Source organism: Podarcis tiliguerta (genome assembly GCF_965153285.1).
Source record: "Podarcis tiliguerta genome assembly, chromosome: 2".
In the NCBI taxonomy this organism is placed as follows: domain Eukaryota; kingdom Metazoa; phylum Chordata; class Lepidosauria; order Squamata; family Lacertidae; genus Podarcis; species Podarcis tiliguerta.
This window is the reverse complement of record NC_139535.1, coordinates 109069775-109088969: the sequence shown is the minus strand read 5'-3', so window position 1 is coordinate 109088969 and position 19195 is coordinate 109069775. Positions and strand designations below refer to the sequence as shown.

At 48.2% G+C, this 19195-nt stretch overlaps 2 protein-coding genes across 2 annotated transcripts in view; one reads left to right on the top strand and one right to left on the bottom strand.

Moving 5' to 3' along the window:
- The window catches only part of MYG1 (MYG1 exonuclease), a 225535-nt gene that overhangs the window by 114254 nt on the left and 92086 nt on the right, over nt 1–19195 (bottom strand). The gene's annotated exons all lie outside the window — the stretch shown is intronic.
- Nucleotides 10625–13981, top strand: SP7 (Sp7 transcription factor). Its single transcript, XM_083427813.1, is given in 2 exon segments — nt 10625–10716; nt 10718–13981. Coding segments are annotated over 2 exon segments (1224 nt in total). The 5' UTR covers nt 10625–10656; the 3' UTR covers nt 11882–13981.

Here is a 19195-nt window from a genome sequence, read left to right as displayed (position 1 = left end):
TCACCAACACTGGGTTCCCAGATGCTATTGGACTACAACTCCCATCATCCCTTACCATTGGTTAAGCTGGCTGGGGATGATGGGAGCTGAAGTCCAAAGCAACATCTGGGAAATCAAGGTTGAAGAACACTTATCTAGTCCAGGCATGTCCAACTCCCAAGAGATTGTGATCTACTCCCACTATAAAAAAAAACTGGCAGTGATCTACCCAAGATGGTGGCTAACTGCCCAAAGTTGTTGAGTTGTTTTTTGGGGGGGAGAGGCCACAATTTTTTCAATTTCTTGCGGGGGGGGGGGAGTTATCACTTTCTGTCATCCCACAATCTACCTGAGACACCCCGGTGATCTACCTAGGACAGCCAAATGATCTACCAGTAGATCACAATCTACCTGTTGGACATCCCTGATCTAGTCCAAATCATAATAGACACTCCTACATAAATTAGCCCACACCCTTGCTGCTTCGTGAGAATTATTATGTGCCACCCAAAGAAGGGTGCAATATGAACTGGGCAATGTATCCTTTCCTGCAAGGAACTGCTTCATAAAAGGAAACTTGAAGGTTCCTTCCTTGGTGTAACTAGACCCAAAACGGTAGTCCTACACAGCAGGCAACTCTGAGACACATCAGAACCCAACTCACCCTACTGAAGCTGCTCCTCTTTTCCTGACATCTTCTGAGGACTGCCTTGGTCACAGGAGTCTCCTGAGCCACTAGGGAACATAGCTGTCAACTTACAGATTTGAAAATAAGGAACCAGCAGCTTCGAAAATAAGGGATCAGCAGCCAGAATAAGGGATTTTAGTCAACCAGCAGCCAAATGAAGCCTCAAGTGGTGGTTCCCATAGCGCAGCAACCCGGCAAAGGAGATGCAGCAAGGGAAACCACCGTCACCTCTCTGCTGGGGAGCGCTGAGCAAAGGCAACGTGGCCGATTTGATCGGCACAAGGCATGCAAGCTCCACCCCCGAGTCGTTCTTAGACTCCTTATTGGGTGAGCAACACAGCCAAGCAACACAGTTGGAGCCTCCCTCCTCCCTGGCCGGCAGGGGGGAGGAGGGAGAGGAGCTGCTTCCTTTGAATCCCGGGAAATTTAAGGGACATCATCAATAAGGGACAGCAGCGGGACATGGCGCTGGGATAAGGGACTGTCTCGCCAAATAAGGGACACTTGACAGCTATGCTAGGGAAACATCCTTCTTCCCCTAAAGATTGACAGATGGGTGGTGTTGCTATAACTCGCGTGTTTTGTATGCAGGAAGTTCAGTCTCCAGGTCAGTCTGGGAGATAACCCTCTCTGATAGCCTGGATACTGTTGCCATCAGTGTAGACACTACTGGGCTAGCTGGATCAAGGATCTGACATGGTACCTGTGTACCTAATGGAACCCAGAGAAGTGGGCTTCACCATTCAGGTGAATGATGCAGAGGGAGATGGTCCAGCTGCTGTATCCTCCACATCTTCCTTTCCAGGTTCTACCCCCTCATCCTCTACCTCCATCTGCTCTTGTGGCAATAAAAACCCTTTTTGGGGTGTTTGGAGGGGAGGATGAATGGAAGGACTAGAATAATAATAATAATAATAATAATAATAATAATAGTTTATTATTTGTACCCCACCCATCTCTAGGCGGCTTCCAACAAAGATGAAAAATACACTAAAATGTCACATATTAAAAACTTCCCTAAACAGGGCTGCCTTCAGATGTCTTTTAAAGAGAAGATAGCTGCTTATTTCCTTCACATCTGAAGGGAGGGTGTTCCACTACTGAGAAGGCCCTCTGTCTGGTTCCCTGTAACCTCACTTCTCGCAATGAGGGAACCGCCAGAAGGCCCTTGGCGCTGGATCTCAGTGTCCGGGCTGAACGGTGGGGGTGGAGACGCTCCTTCAGGTATACAGGACTGAGGCCATTTAGGGCTTTAAAGGTCAGCACCAACACTTTGAATTGTGCTCGGAAACGTACTGGGAGCCAATGCAGGTCTCTCTCTCTGAGGACCGATGTTATGTGGTCCCGACGGCCACTCCCAGTCACTAGTCTAGCTGCCGCATTCTGGATTAATTGCAGTTTCCGGGTCACCTTCAAAGGTAGCCCCACATAGAGCGCATTGCAGTAGTCCAAGCAAGAGATAACTAGAGCATGCACCACTCTGGCCAGACAGTCTGCGGGCAGGGAGGGTCTCAGCCTGCGTACCAGATGGAGCTGGTACACAGCTGCCCTGGACACGGATTTAACCTGTGCCTCCATGGACAGCTGTGAGTCCAAAATGACTCCCAGGCTGCGCACCTGGTCGTTCAGGGGCACAGTTACCCCATTCAGGACCAGAGTCCTCCACACCCGCCCGCCTCCTGTCCCCCAAAAACAGTACTTCTGTCTTATCAGGATTCAACCTCAATCAGGTGGGAGGTGCAGCATTTACCACTCTGCCACTAACACTGAATGTAAAGTCCAGTTCTCCAGTATGTGACCTGGGAAAGCAACCCAATGCAGTTTAAATGGGCCCAATCCAGTTTCAATGTGAAGGAATATATCCCTCTATTTTTGTGCCAGTGCTCAAGTTAACTCCTATCTGGTAAAGGGAGTTCTCATGAATAATAATAATAATAAATAATAAATTGTATTTATACCAAGCCCTCCCCAGCCAGAGCCGGGCTCAGGGCGGCTAACAATAAAAATTACAGTAAAAACATAATGGGGGGGGGGGGGACAAAAAAAACAAAATCAGTTTAAAATACAGGTTAAAATGCAATTTAAAATACAGCTTCATTTTAAAAGTAGCCCATAGATCACATAAAGGGAGGGAAACATAAGGGTCAGGCTGAGTCCAAGCCAAAGGCCAGGCGGAACAGAAATGAGACAGAGCGTTCCACCAGACTGGAGCCAGTGTTGAAAAGGCCCTGGCCCTGCCTGAGGCTAATCTGACTTCCTTAGGGCCCAGGACTTCTAGGGTGTTGCTATTTATGGACCTTAAGGTCCTCTGTGGGGCATACCAGGAGGAGCAGTCCCGTAGGTAGGGAGATAATGCATTGCACTTATAGTAATGAATGCAGATTTGAACTAGTATTATTATTTTAGGGAAAGGGAAAGGGAGCCCTGACCATTAGGTCCTGTCGTGACCGACCCTGGGGTTGCGGCGCCCATCTCGCTTTATTGGCCGAGGGAGCCGGCGTACAGCTTCCGGGTCATGTGGCCAGCATGACTAAGCCGCTTCTGGCGAACCAGAGCAGCGCACAGAAACACCATTTACCTTCCTGCCGGAGCAGTACCTATTTATCTACTTGCACTTTGATGTGCTTTCGAACTGCTAGGTTGGCAGGAGCAGGGACCAAGCAATCCCCGTCGCGGGGATTCAAACTGCTGACCTTCTGATCGGCAAGTCCTAGGCTCTGTGGTTTAACCCGCAGCGCCACCCACATCCCAGTATTATTATTTAATTATTTATTAAATTAGGAAGAATATTTCGTCACGGAAATGTTCTAATTCTAGAAGAGGCTTCTCCTCTCTTGCTCATGGAAATGTTTTAAACACAAGCCTTGGTGACGGTATAAAGGGACTCCAAGCAGGGAGGCTCTCTAAGCCAGGGCTGGGTCCCCAAAATGCCACTGAATTCCCCATTTACTGAGGCCAGCAGGACGAATGATCAAGGATGTTGGGAGTTGGAGTCTGGCCATATCTGGAGGGCCACAGGTTCCCAGCTCCTGCTTTTTAAGCCTTTGAAGAAGAAGAAGAAGAAGAGTTTGGATTTGATATCCCGCCTTTCACTCCCTTTAAGGAGTCTCAAAGCGGCTAACATTCTCCTTTCCCTTCCTCCCCCACAACAAACACTCTGTGAGGTGAGTGGGGCTGAGAGACTTCAACGAAGTGTGACTGGCCCAAGGTCACCCAGCAGCTGCATGTGGAGGAGTGGAGATGCGAACCCGGTTCCCCAGATTACAAGACTACCACTCTCAACCACTACACCACACTGGCTCTCTTTGAGGGATTAACTGAGAACAGAGCACATTAGATGTGTTTGATAATAGTAGTAGTAGTAGTAGTAGTAGTAGTAGTAATAATAATAATAATAATGTGGTACCGCATGTCGGTCTTGGAAAACTTTGCTCATGTGAAACACCAGACTGAAAAACATAAAGAGGGCAAACGAAGAGGAAGTTGTTTGTGGGAGGGAAAGATCTTGGTTTAAAATGCCACAACATAATTTAATTAAAAGAAGCCATTAAGTGGGGCAGTGGGGGGAGGGAACCTGGGGAGATTGAAAACAGGAGTTGCTCAGAAGTCACAATAATAATAAGATGTTCAAAAGGAAGATTTAGATGGGTTACGATATAACTTGGCATCCCCCCCCCCCCTTTACACACTTACTGTTTGCTAGGACAGAAGTGTGTTTTTGAGCAGAGAGAGAGAGAAAGAGAATAGCTTTGAATAGGACAGTTACTGTTATAGGATTTTGTGCCATTTCCAGCCCCACAAGTTCTGCCTATCTCTGCATTGGCATTAGACGCCTACCTGAAGTAACTTAAATATTATTTATCTAGGCTTGCCAGCTTGCAAACCTGAGATTTCCTTCTCTCCTGCTAAGCCTGATGATTAAGGCAGAGACGCCTCGGTCTCAGCTTCTCCTGCGTGTTCCTCTTATCCTTCCCTCTTCCTCCACTTCCTGTGGTCAAATCTGACCATACAACAGCTATTGCCTCGCTTGTTTTCTTGATTTCCTCTTGTTCTCTGGTGTACAGTGATGACTTTACAAATAATGTCATGTAAATTGCATGGTTGTCTTAGCCTGTTCTCATCATTATCTTAAGCCTTGTTCTGCGTCTGTGAAGTTACACTGAGTTCTTTACTCTGAGAGGTTTTTAAAGCAGATGCATATGATTAATTCCCAAGGGCTAACATGAACCACTTATTGCAGAGGTAGAAAACATGGTCCCTCCAGATGTTTGGTGGACCAACTCCCATAAGCCCCAGCCACAGTGGCGTAGCATGGGTTGTCAGCTCCCGGGGCAAGGCAAGTAATTTGCGCCCCCTAACCCAGGGCAAGGCAAGTAATTTGTGTCCCGTCCCCCCGCTGCACTGTCCCTCCCCCAGATAATTCCTCGCTCTCTCTCCGCACCGCATGCCTGGCACCCTCCCCTCCACAGTGGGCGGCGACCCGGCTTGGATCGGATTCGCACAGCCAGCACTGCAGTGAGAGAGAGTGAGCCAGGTACGGGCAGAGAGCTGCGAGTGCGAGCGCACCCCCCCAGATGTTGCGCCTGGTGCGGCCGGCCCACCCTGCACCCCCCACGCTACGCCCAGTCAGCCCGGTCAGTGCTCAAGGGTGAAGAGTGCTGATGTTGACTGTCCCTAACTTACCGTATTTTTCGCTCTATAGGATGCACCCAACCATAGGACGCACCTTGTTTTAGAGGGGGAGAACAAGAAAAAAAATTCTCCCCCTCTCTGCTCAGCGCCCCTTCAGCAAAGTGGCAGGAGAAACGGAGCCCCTTCCATTTCTCCTCCCGCTTTGCTGAAGGGGTGCTGCGCAGCTCTCCCTCTCTGCTGAAGCCAGGAGAGTCTTGCTCTTCTGGCTTCAGCAAAAGGAACCCGAAGCCTTCGGAGCGCAGCTTGAGTTCCTGCTGTGCTCCGGAGGCTTCAGGCGGCCATCCCTGAAGCCTGGAGAGCGAGAGGGGTCGGTGCGTACCAACCCCTCTTGCTCTCCAGGCTTCAGCGAAAGCAATGTGAAGCCTCTAGAGCGCGGAGGGAGCACTCCCTCTGCGCTTCGGAGGCTTTGCGTTGCTATCGCTGAAGCCAAGGAGCCTGAATTCGCTCCATAGGACGCACACACATTTCCCCTTAATTGTTGGAGGGGAAAAAGTGTGTCCTATAGAGCGAATAATACGGTAGGTCATACCCACATCATATGGGGAAGGCATTTGACTTCCCCAAAGATTCCTGGGAACTCTACTGCCCATCAGCCGATGAACAGTAAAATTGAAATCACACCACACAGTGATGCCAGGCATTTGACAGATCCACGTTCCAGATCCACTCTCCGCCTTCTAGGCTAGAATCTGATCAGGATCTGGCTGCTAGAGCCAAAAAATATTTTCCACTCCTATGTTAGAGACTCATTATAGTATAAAATTGTGGAAGTTGATGGGTTGCGCTGGTTGTTTATTTGTTAAATTTGTATCCCACCCTTCATCCCAGGGCAGAAAACAACAAGGGATAAAGCTGTTTTACAAATCTTAAAAACTATTTTAGTACAGATGTAGACTGGAAAAGGCTGGTTAAAAGAGGAAGATCTTCAGTAGGCAAGTGGAGGGCAGCTGCCATAATGCGAAGTGCCCATTGTGGTGCAGTGGTTAAGAGCGGTAGACTCGTAATCTGGTGAACCGGGTTCGCGTCTCTGCTCCTCCACATGCAGCTGCTGGGTGACCTTGGGCTAGTCACACTTCTTTGAAGTCTCTCAGCCTCACTCACCTCACAGAGTGTTTGTTGTGGGGGAAGAAGGGAAAAGAAAATTGTTAGCCGCTTTGAGACTCCTTAGGGTAGTGATAAAGCGGGATATCAAATCCAAATCCAAACTCTTCTTCCTACATTGTGTGGAACAGGTCTCTGGATAAGATGTTATGAGGAGCATGCACATTGTTGTGGTGAGAGGTAGGAGAGTGAGACTGCACTTGCTTGTGGTCAGAACATTCACAGGGTTTTCCCATGCCTTCATCTGAAGAGATACCAGTGGCTGTGATCCCATGTGTGCATGTTCAACATGATGTGCGAAAGAGGCTCTTCTCATTGGCTCCTCCGTCTTTCAGTCTCCTCTGCCCGCCCAGTGGCAACTCTTTTGGTGCAAACTGAGCGACGCCACTCATCCCCAATACCTGATCATCTTCCCCGCCCTATATGGGATTGAGAACACATGAGTGAGAGTCAGAAAAGGGCGAGTGAGATGCCTGTAACACCCAGTGGCAATTATCCTGCACACCATCACCATCACCAGTCAAACCTGTCTGCATCACCCATACCGACTTCTGTGGCCCTCCTGTCTAAGCATAAGCTGATGTTCTTTGGGTGCTGGTTTCTCTAAAAGGTAAAGGGACCCCTGACCATTAGGTCAAGTCGCGGCCAAATCTGGGGTTGTAGCGCTCATCTTGCTTTATTGGCCAAGGGAGCCGGCGTACAGCTTCCGGGTCATGTGGCCAGCATGACTAAGCCGCTTCTGGCGAACCAAAGCAGCGCACGGAAACACCGTTTACCTTCCCGCTGGAGCAGTACCTATTTATCTACTTGCACTTTGACGTGCTTTCGAACTGTTAGGTTGGCAGAGCAGGGACTGAGCAACAGGAGCTCACCCCGTCGCGGGGATTCGAATCGCCGACCTTCTGATCGGCAAGTCCTAGGCTCTGTGGCTTAACCCACAGCGCCACCCTGCTGGTTTCTCTACCACTCGCCAGATGCCATACTTGTAAGGAGCAGCCATGGATGCTCAGAGGACATGGCACCCTGGGTAGAACTTCTTCAAGCGGTGCTTTGTGTCAGCACGTCATGTGCAAAATGAAAGTGCAAATACCTTCAATCTGATCAAGAGGCTCTGGCCTAAAGCCAGTGGTCTCCATCTCATGCTAATGAAGGAGAAGGCACCAATACAAATACTGCGGCTGCGTAACCCACCCAAGAGTAACCATTGCAGCAGGGAACACAGTTGCCCACTGTTAAGATGTGCCAAGCACGCTCTCGCCCAAAGTTTGTGGTTCTCCTGAAAGCCTGGCCTTTTGAAATGGAGATGTTTCGTATCAGCCTCAGCAACTTAACCTTTGTACCATTTCAACACAGTATTTTTTTAGTCAATGCAGTGGCCGCTACAAGCTCCGCCATGCAAGACAAATTAACGGAGCTCCCAAATACATTATCTTTCCCCTGCTGTTGTTGATCTTCCAAAGTTTTCAAAATACTTCTGTAGTTACTCCCTGTCTTGCAGAACCTTACCATGAGAATTGAGTTGGAGGAAGGGCCAGGGCCAAATTCAGGACGGGTGCCACACAGGGTGCAGAGTTGAGGGGGTACAAAACAACAACAACAACAACAACAACAACAACAACAACAACCGTATATTTATATGGGTACCTGCTGAGAAGTTCCATAAAAAAGCAACTGTACCAAAAGGAATTATTGTAAAAATAAAATTATTATTTTTCTGGGCGGGGGCAAGTTTTGTCCTTGCTCAGAATGCCATGGTACCAAACTCCATCTCTATATGGGGCTGCAAAATGCAAGTTTATACCAGGTCAAATTATTTGTGCATCTCACCCAGGGTTGTTTACTCTGAGTAGCACTGGATCCAGGATCGCTAGCAGAGAGTCCTTCCCATCACCTGTAGCCCAGTCCTTTAATCCATAGGTTAAAGGGATTAAATATGGAATTAAGAGTGAGACTTTCTCTATGCAAAGCATGTATTCTAACACTAGACTACAGTCCCTTCTTCCCTGTCTTGTAGTCTAATGAGTGACCAGCCATAGTCTCAGGGAAGTATATAAGCAATGTATGCCTTATCTCAAGGATAGCGAAATTTTGTCTCTCCAGGTGTTGGTGGACTGCAACTCCCATCATCCCTGACCATTGGTCATGTTGGTTGGGGCAGATGAGAACTTCCCTGTACCTTCTTTATACCTTACCATCAATTTGGAAGAGATTACAGTTCAACTAATTGAAAATGGTTTTCGTTTAGACAACGTGCTGTGGGTGTTCATAGTGTGGTCAATTCAGTCTTAGTTGGGTTGGGTGAATGAAATGAACTTTGTAGGTACATGCTAGAATTAAGAGTCAACAGTTTTTAAAGATAAAATTCATGCATTTACCCAGACTCATTTCTGATGTCAAAGAGTGAGAGACAGACAGACAGACAGACAGACAGACAGACAGAGACAGACAGACACTGCAATAGTATTTTTCCTTGCTTTTAGAAGCAGGGATTGAATTTCACCTCTGGCTGTGATGCCACAAGGTGAGATTTGTGAAACAGCCAGAATGAAATGCAAAACTACTTGAATTTCAAGTCTTTTCAAATTTTGTTTCTGGATACGAAATGGGGACCTTTTCCATGATACAGGGCATGAATTTTTCCAGTAAACCCAAAAGGCCCTCCCTTTACTACCACAGTTATGTAACAACTAGGCACTGTATGGAAGCAGATAGCTGTTCCAGACCAAATGGCTTACCATCTAATTGAAACCAACAGAACAAAGGGAAGGTGTGGACAGAATTTAACACAGCCAGCAGCCCAGAATAGGAACGGGAAAATTACCTGTTATGTAATGGTTCTGATTCTCTCGGTGAGTGTTGTTGGGGTGTGGAAAACATCTCACAGGAAGGTTGAACCCTATGGTGAATGTAGCTCACAGCTCAGTTCCAAGAAGGGGGAAGGTGACAGAAAAGCAGGTTATCAGCAATTGCAAAAACAACGGGACTAGTTTAATCCAAGTGAAGTTGTGCAAAAACTCCACATGTTTTCATGGCTCATATTCGTTTCAATAGGGTTTGCTCAATGACTTATCAGTATCATCACACAGTAGTAGCCTTGGCTGTACATCACTTAAAGCCATAAGCTAAACTAAAGATTTAAACTTAAGATGCTAGTGCATCTTGTCAAAATCGCAGGTCCTCTGCTCCTCCTCTGCTCTTGTTTCTGAAAGTTGTGTGCTAAGCCATGGTTTTATCTGAACCCGGCTCATGGTTTGTTTCTTTAAAAAACAAACCATGAGCTGTAGCTAAGTCTTGTTCTTGGCTTACCGCTCCTGCTTTCGGGGAGACAAACCACAAGCCAAAGTTCAGACATCATGCTGAATAGTAATTTGTTTAATTTATTTATTTCATTAAATACGTACCGTATTTTTCATCCTATAGGGCGCACCGGCCCATAGGACGCACCTCGGTTTTTTTTGGGGGGGGGGGAATGAATAAAAAAATTATTCACCCCCCCAGCCGCGGCTGCAGCCCCAAGCCTTGCAGACACCCGCAAGGAGGGCTCCCCGTGCTTCGGGCTGCAGGCTGCCGCCCCAAGCCTCGCGCGCCCGGCAGGACCTCCCGCCGGGCTCGCAAGGCTTGCAGACACCCGCCCGAAGCACGGGGAGCCCTCCGGTGGGCTCCCCGTGCTTCAGGCGGCAGGCTGCTGCCCGCAAGCCTTGTGAGCCCGTGGGAACTCCCGCCAAGCTCACAAGGCTTGCGGATAGCTTCCTGAAGCCTGGAGAGCTAGAGGTATCGGTGCGCACCGACCCCTCTCACTCTCCAGGCTTCAGCGAAAGCCTGCATTTGCCCCATAGGACGCACACACATTTCCCCTTCATTTTTGGAGGGGGAAAAGTGCGTCCTATGGGGTGAAAAATACGGTATATACTGCTCTTCCTTGAAGATCTCAGGGTGGTTGCAATTCTGTGATTCTGCGCATAGCACGATTTAGTGCTTCTGCACATGCGCGACCGCCAAAACCTGGAAGTAACCCGTTCCAGTACTTCTGGGTTTCGGCGGTCTGCAACCCAAAAATCGCAACCTGAAGCGTCTGTAACCCGAGGTATGACTGTATTCAATTTCTCTTTGCCAAAGATTTTTGCTTTATTTTTCTCTCTTCCCCACCCCCCTTCCACATCTAGGAAGAAAATTCCAATGGCTCCAGCCCCCTGGGAATGTTGACGGACACTTGCCACAAATTGGATTTGACCCTGTTGGGAAAAGCGGAGGGAAAGCTTGGGGAAGAAACCTTATCTTCTGGGTGTGGAGCCTTTTGCTCCAAAAATCTGGAGCGCGGAAGGCATGGGAGATTCCTATACGGCCACTTTCCCTAACGGGAATGGACTCCTGTCTCCTTCAGCAAGCCCTCAAGCTTCCACCACTTACAGCAATGATTACAGCCCGTTCTCCCATTCCTTCCCAGCCTCCCCAACATCTCAAGACCCATCATCTCTGTTGGTATCGAAAGGGCACCCTTCCTCCGACTGCCTCCCCAGTGTCTACACCTCTTTGGACATGGCACACCCTTATGGCTCCTGGTACAAAGCTGGCATCCACCCGGGCATTTCCACCGCCTCTAGCAACCCCACGGCTTCCTGGTGGGACATGCACTCCAACAGCAACTGGCTGAGCTCCCAGCCCCAGTCAGATGGACTTCAGAGCTCCTTGCAGACCATGCCCAGCCAGGCTCCCATCAGCCCCCAGCTGCCCAGTTACACCTCCGAATTCACCACCTTAAACCCTGCTCCATACCCGGCTGTGGGCATCACTTCCTCGTCGCACCTTCTCCCTTCAGGTCAACATGTGCTGCCCCAAGAGATGTACAAGCCCAAGCCGGTGGCCAACAACTCCCTGATGGAAGGCGGGATCGGACTGAAGTCCGGAAGAGGCGGCTCCTTTGGGAGTACGGCAGGCCGGTCGACCTGCGACTGCCCCAACTGCCAAGAGCTGGAGAGGCTCGGGGCCTCGGCAGCCAGCCTGCGGAAGAAGCCCATCCACAGCTGCCACATCCCGGGCTGCGGGAAGGTCTACGGGAAGGCCTCGCACCTCAAGGCCCACCTGCGGTGGCACACCGGAGAGCGCCCCTTCGTCTGCAACTGGCTCTTCTGCGGCAAGCGCTTCACCCGCTCGGACGAGCTGGAGCGCCACGTCCGCACCCACACCCGGGAGAAGAAGTTCACCTGCTTGCTATGCAATAAGCGCTTCACCCGTAGCGACCACCTCAGCAAGCACCAGAAGACCCACAATGAGATGGGAGTAGGGAAGCCCCCCGAGGGCGAGGCGGAACGGGAAGAGGTGGCCGCAGTGGCCGGTTCTCCCAGCGCCACCTTGCAGGACGGCCTCCCTGGAGACGAGAAAGACGCCACCAGCCCAGAGCAGAGCAACCTGCTGGAGATCTAGGTCGCTGGTGCTGAGGGCTCCACCTTTGTTGCATCGCACCACCGACACCCTTTTTTAACGCCTCTGAGCGAAATAATTTATTTCCCAGGGGAAAGCCCAGACGCAGACCTCGTGCCAAACTTCACTTCCCCTCCAACCCCCCAAACGAACTTCGCTGAGAGACCCCTGAAGGTCCACGACTTTGTGGCCAAAGACACAAATATCCGAGCCAAAATCTTGAAGCTAAGTCTCCGGTCATCCTCTGGATGGTTACAACCAAAGCGTGTCCCTGCCTTGGTCTCGGCATGGTCACTCAAGGGAATGGACAAGAAATCTGAAGTCGTGCCATGCAGAGTTGGCCAAATAGCAGGCCGGGCAGGAATAAAGTGGGTTTTTCTCAGGGTATGTATAGGAATCGCCTTTTGTCTAGCGTAACCCACTGAGGATTCAGTTGGAATCACCTCCTCTAACTTTGTGCAGTGAGCAGCAGTCTTGCAGCAGGTGGAGAGAAGAAGACGGTGAGAGGTCTGGAGCAGCTTTGAGACTAAGGTGGAATACCTGTCTCCACAGAACATACCCCTGGTCCAGAGCTCTTCAAGAGGCAAGCGCGATCTCTAGCTCAGGACATGGCAAATAGGCTTTATAGGTCCAGATTCGGAAGGGGCTGCTGTTCCTTTAAGAATGGCAAGCTAGGGCAAATTCCACTAGAGGCGGCTTTTCAGGTACACTGCAGCACTGATAAGAAAAGCTGTAACTGGTGACCCTCTTAAAGGTACAGAAGCCATCTCCGAGTCTGGACATGCAGTTGACAGTGGGACTAATGGGAAATAGAACTGACTGGTGGAGCATGAATAAATTTGAAGCCCTTTTATATGCAATTGGGAGCCATTGGTTGGGGATTTTTACAGGTAATGGGAGCTTTGCCATTAAAATCCCATTCAATTTAAAATGAAGCATGTTGCTCTTGGGCAGTAGCAGGCAAGTTCAGAGGACAGTTTTGAAGGGGGACGGATGGGCATCCATTTACACAACCATCTCTCCGTTCTTCACACGCAACAAGGGCTCCGTCGCTCCCTCTCCTGTCAATGCAAGTCTGGCAAAGGCCATAGCAGAGTGTTGGTGGTATAACATTGCTCCAGAGACGGTGTCTGCCTTTTGCAGGCGCCAGCCTTGCCTTTGCTTCTGGTTTTAGAATGCATGTACCAAGCTGAGGACCATGGGAATGGAAGCCGTCCACATGGATAAGGGACTATATTCAAACAGTTGGTGGACATGGAGCCATACTGTTAAAAACGGGACTCTCTTTCCATTGAAATCCAGAGAACGCGGAAATTTCTTCTGATGCACTCTGCTAGATGCACAGAGGTAAAGAGGGTTGGAGAGGAACGAAGGCCAACCACTCTGTAGAAGTCAAGAAGGGGCAAGTTGTCCCGCAAAGGTGCTACAAGACCTTGGAGCTCCCTCTCCCCATGTATTTAATCTAGAAGTATATTTATGCCTTAAATTATGATGACAAATTAACAGAGGGAAGGAGGCAACTAGGTTCTCCAAGAGGCCTCTGTAATGTGAGGCATCTGTTATCTTATCAGGGTAGTCTTTCTGTTAACTGGGGGACTTGCTCTGTGCAAAACAGCATGATCTATAACTTGCTCGGTTTCTTTTGTTTTTTGTTCGCTTCGTAAGGTGAAAAAAAAATGGAGTATTTATAATCTTGAAATGCTTTTTTTTTGTTTAAGTTCTGTGTCGTTTTTTTACGATCCATTGGGATTTTGAAAACCCCTTGTTAATATCAGAAATACGGAGCCAGATTTTCAATTTGCTAAGTGCACATATTTCGGGGGAAAGGGTTTAGTTTGCTTTAAGACCTCTGGCTTAATCATCAGTGATGGGGAGCCACTGGCACAAGCCCCTATTTTGGGGGTGGGCAGAGCTGGTCTAAGACATTTTGCCGCCTGTGGCAAAGAACAGGACCGTGTCCCACATTCCATGTTCAGAAGCTGATTTGACTGGCAGGTGAATCTTATTTCCGTGCTGATGATGAGCCTTCACCATACCTGATGCTCAGCAGGCTAATTTTGGGGGTGTAGGACTGGCCATGAGGCATACACCGCTGACCTCCAGCAGAAGTGGTCAGAAGGGGCTATCTTTGACATATGCCACCTCTCTCTGCCCAACGGTATGGCCAACTCTGATTTGGGGACAGTGCCTTTCTGTGGACGCATATTGCTGAACTGCTTCCATTTTCATTAAATCAGCCTGCTGTTTCAGAGGTGTTGAAAGTACGACACATTACAAAGAGGTTGCCGTGGAAAATGGCATTCCTGTGTTTGCCACTTTTCTTCTGTAACATTTGGGCACCTTTTTCAGGTTGTGATTTTATGCTGGGTGTTTCTTCCCACATTGTTCATTGGCTGCGAGAGGGTACACATCATCTGATGGTGTCAGCATGCCAAAACATTCTTGGGAGAGTGAGGGATGCCCATTATTAAGCAAGTAAACCAGGTACGCTTCAACATCTGTGTAAGAGGAGAGGTACACTTATTTCAGCACCAGAAGTAAAAAAAATTTTTTGAAAAAGCCTACGTTTTGCCTGCTCAGTGGGACATCTCACATGGATTTTTTTTTTAAAAAATAACATTTTGGACTTTGCTTGTTTTTAATTTAATTAAGAATAAAATATAAGCTATGTTGTGGGGGAAGCTTAAAGAAACTCGATTCTTATGTTTGGAGGAAAGCACAATCCAGTGCTTCTGTACCACAATTCAAATAAAATTGCACTCCTAAGGCTTGCAATGTGGCTGTTTATGGGTTGGGCCTTTATAGCTGTTAACAGCCTCACAGTCTTGCTGGGTAACCCTGAGGTCTACTATTATTTATTTTTAAAAGCTGCCCTTTTGGTCGCAAAACAAGCAGTAGATTTACAACACACCATTCGAAAATCGCATAATAAATCAAACTTGCAACTCACAAGATTAAAAAGGGAAAGAGTCACCATAGTGGATCTTCCTTTGCAGGGCACAGCCGCAAAGTTTGTTGTGACTTTTAGGAAAGGGATACACAAGGAGCACACCTATTGGAATGTTACTGGCCAGTTTCCGGTGGAGCACCTGGTGTCTGCCGGTTGCTAGGGCTTCTTCAAAGGATGCTGGACCAGGTGAGGCATGTATCGGTATGTTCGTAAGAAGACTTCGCACTCTGGATCTATTAACACAGACTAGGCATGCCTCAACTGTTTAAGAGCTGCTTAATAGTGCGGCATTCGTTCTTGCTTTGTAAATTTAAGACCACACGGGAGGACCACAGGGATTCTAGAAAAGAAGACTACACGATACTGAAGTCCCCTCGCCCCTGATCTGTGGTATTCTGTCAGTTCACGACGGGCAAGTCCAGGGGTCAGCAACCTTTTGCAGCCGAGGGCCGGTGCACCGTCCCTCAGACCTTGTGGGGGGCCAGACTATATTTTGAGGGGGGGGGGATGAATGAATTCCTATGCCCCACAAATAACCCAGAGATGCATTTTAAATAAAAGGACACATTCTACTCATGTAAAAACATGCTGATTCCCGGTCTGTCCGCAGTCTGGATTGAGAAGGCAATTGGGCCTCATCTGGCCCCCAGGCCTTAGGTTGCCTACCCCTGGGCAAGTCCCAGTTCTTCTGCATGTGAACTGAGTGTGTACCCTTATACATGCCCCCACAATCCCCTGAAATACAGTGACATTCAGGGCCAGACATGTACGGATTCCTTGGTAGATGTTCAACTTCCAAGGTGTCTAGCAAATTGGGGTGAGCGCACAAAGGAGAAAACATTAATGCCAATTTTATTTTTTCATGACTTTGAAAATGGGACAAAAAGGCATCCCAAATGGGACAGGGCACGCTGCTGTTTCTTAAGGGATGGGTGGGGGCAGAAAGCAGCTGTAGTCCCAGCACTTTTTGGAGCTTTAAAAAAAAAATAATGGTAGCAACTACATTGCCTCATTAGCCTGAGAATCCGTCTTGCTTGCCTGTAGGTAACCTCAGTGACTATGAGGTAGATATTGCCTCTGGAGGTCAGCCGGGGGGCCATATGGGATTTTCCTGCGTTTAGTTCCCATAGCGGAGAAGGAATCACACTCCCGCAGGGCAATCATCGCAAAGCCCCCAAACTGTTGTTTGGGAAATGGTGACTACCCGAGATCCCAGCCCCCTTGGAACAAAGGCCTTCTGTCAGCGAGGCTTTCGCAAAGGCACAATGGACCTTTGTGAAGAGACAAGCTCCCGTCAGAAGGAGCAGCAATTACAGCTAACACCAGCCAGCCTTGACTTTAACTCCTTGGGATTCACTATATTGTCCTAGCCCAGCCTAAAGGAAATATAAGATGCTCAGCAGGTCCTCTTCCTCACAAGTGATAACTGGGTGCCATTGTGGCAACACTGTTGTGTTGCTGTCTGAAACCATCTTTAAAAGGATGGAAGAAGGGTCTTCAGCTGTTCTGGGCCAGTGGGCACATTTGGAACTCTGAGCACGTGCCATGGACACTTACAAATGGCTGCTGTGGACGTGGGCCCATTCACGATATGGCAGTGCCCATTTCGCAGAATCGTGGTGAGGCCAAAAGGTAAGTAACTTGCCCAAGAGCCTGGGTATAAAGCAGATGTGAGGTTCAGAGCCCCAAAGCACAAAATCACTTCTCTGAACTTACATCAAATAGGAAGATCATTCTCAAACTAACTTTCCACAAACAAAGGCCGCCCCCTGTGAAGTCTGTTGTGCTAGCGGAATAGAAGCATTGGCTGTGACCTAAGCCAGATTTCTTCCTCACCTCCGCTGATGTTTCCTCACAGTTAAAAGCACTGCTGCTCAATGACTGGTTCTCCACAGTATGTCAGATGCTACAAGTCCAATATACAAAGCCCGTCATAAACTATGAAGCGATCCCCCACCAAAAAAAGTACACACTTCTCTTCCCCTCTTTCCCTGCAGCCTGATCTCTACTTCTTTAGATGCTGAGACAGATCTGGGGAAAGCAAAGTGGGAAAGTCTACTGAAAGCCGATCAAGAGGAGAGCACAATACCATTACCAGCAGAAAGGCACTGCAAGATTTTTACTGGGTTCATTTTAATTCTACTGTACATCCAGGATACTTCCATGTGGCGCACATATAATATAGTTCCAGCTGAAGATTTTGCGAAAACAGGTTCAATTTCTGGCTACCTCTCCCCTGTTTATTTTGGTTTTCATTAAGAGCAGATGAAGACCCTTGCTAGATATGACCAAGATCCCATCTAGTCCAGCATCTGCAGCAGCCTTTCCAACAGGATATACAGTTGTACCTTGGAAGTCAAACAGAATCCATTCCGGAAGTCCGTTCAACTTCCAAAACATTTGAAAACCAAAGTGCGGCTTCTGATTGGCTGCAGGAAGATCCTGCAGCCAATCGGAAGCCCCATTGGACGTTCGGCTTCCAAAAGAACGTTAAAAAACCAGAACAGTCACTTCTGGGTTTCGATCATTCGAGAGCCAAAACGTTCGAGAACTAGGTTGTTCAACTTCCAGGGTATGACTGCATATATAGGAAAGGGAGAGAGATGGGACTGCAGAACCTGTCCGTCAGCCCTGCTGAAAGGCTAGCAACTCATTTCAAGAACTGAGTAAACAATAACTAGTGTATGAGTTTGCTCTTTTCCTCCTCACTCCCAACCCTTTTCCCTTTTGTGTCGTGTCTTTTAGACTGTAAACCTGAGAGTAGGAAAGGGCTGTCTCATCACTGATACTTGTAGACTGAAAAGCAGGATAAAAATGCTTTGGTGAATTAACGAATTCATCAATTAATATAAATTAAGGCCATAGCCCTCTCCTGCTGTCACTCCCAGCTGCTGGCATTCTGTCTCTGAACGTGAAGACTTCGCGTAGCTTCCATTGCTAATGGCCACTAACAGATCTACCCTTCATGATTTTTTTCCCCTGGTCCCCCTTTGAATCATTCTCAGGTTGCAACACGTACAAACTTACATGGGGGGAATTCACACTGAACTCCAGCAGAAAACAAACTGCCTTGGAAAGTAGTGGACTTTCTTTTGTTAGAGGTTTTCAAGCAGAGGCTGGATGATGACCACCTATCAGGGATGCTGTAGCAAAGGAGTTCCTGCATCAGAAATAGCGGGTTGGACTAGATGACCTTTGAGTTACCCTCCCACTTCTATAATTTTATGTCCTATTTCTGAGTACGCATAGGACTGCAGCATGAGCCGGTGGATTCCAAAAAACATGCATTGTGTGAAGTGCTTTATTTTGTCTTTCCTGGATCTACAGCACTACCAACTGATTTCACTGGGTGATCCCATGCCCACTACATTCTGTTGGCAGGTATATAAATTAACTTGGAGTTTTCATCCTAACATTTTGTAACTGCTATTAGTACAACATATGGGAATAAAGGAGGTGGTGAGGCTTTTCATGGAACTGAAGAGACTTCAATGAAGAAAAGGTGAATTTTGTTGAATGTTTAGGGAGGCTTTTAATGTTTGATGTAGTACAGTATTTTAATATTTTTTTTGGGAAGCCGCCCAGAGTGGCTAGAGAAGCCCAGCCAGATGGGCGGGGTATAAATAATAAATTATTATTATTATAATTTAGGCACCATTCAGGGCACATGGAAAACAGCCATATTTCAAAAAGTAAAATCCCCCCAAAGTTTTTGAGATTTTTTAAAGACAAGCCCCAAAGTTCTTTTTTTACAAAAACGCAAAAAGACGTGATTTTTCCAGTTTCACTACCTTCCACCTTTCAAATCCCAGTAATGTCTGGGAAAATATGCCACCACTAGCAGGGAGGAAAAAGGGACGCGGGTGGCGCTGTGGGTTAAAGCCTCAGCGTCTAGGGCTTGCCGATCAAGAGGTCGGCGGTTCGAATCCCCGCAGCGGGGTGCGCTCCCATTGTTCGGTCCCAGCGCCTGCCAACCTAGCAGTTCGAAAGCACTCTCGGGTGCAAGTAGATAAATAGGGACCGCTTACTAGCGGGAAGGTAAACGGCGTTTCCGTGTGCGGCTCTGGCTCGCCAGAGCAGCGATGTCACACTGGCCATGTGACCCGGAAGTGTCTTCGGACAGCGCTGGCCCCCGGCCTCTTTGAGTGAGATGGGCGCACAACCCTAGAGTCTGTCAAGACTGGCCCGTACGGGCAGGGGGACCTTTACCTTTATAGCAGGGAGGAGGTTCAAATGTACTATAGCATGGGTAGGCAAACTAAGGCCCAGGGGCCGAATCTGGCCCAATCACCTTCTAAATCTGGCCTGTGAACGGTTAGCATGTTTTTACATGAGTAGAATGTGTCCTTTTATTTAAAATGCATCTC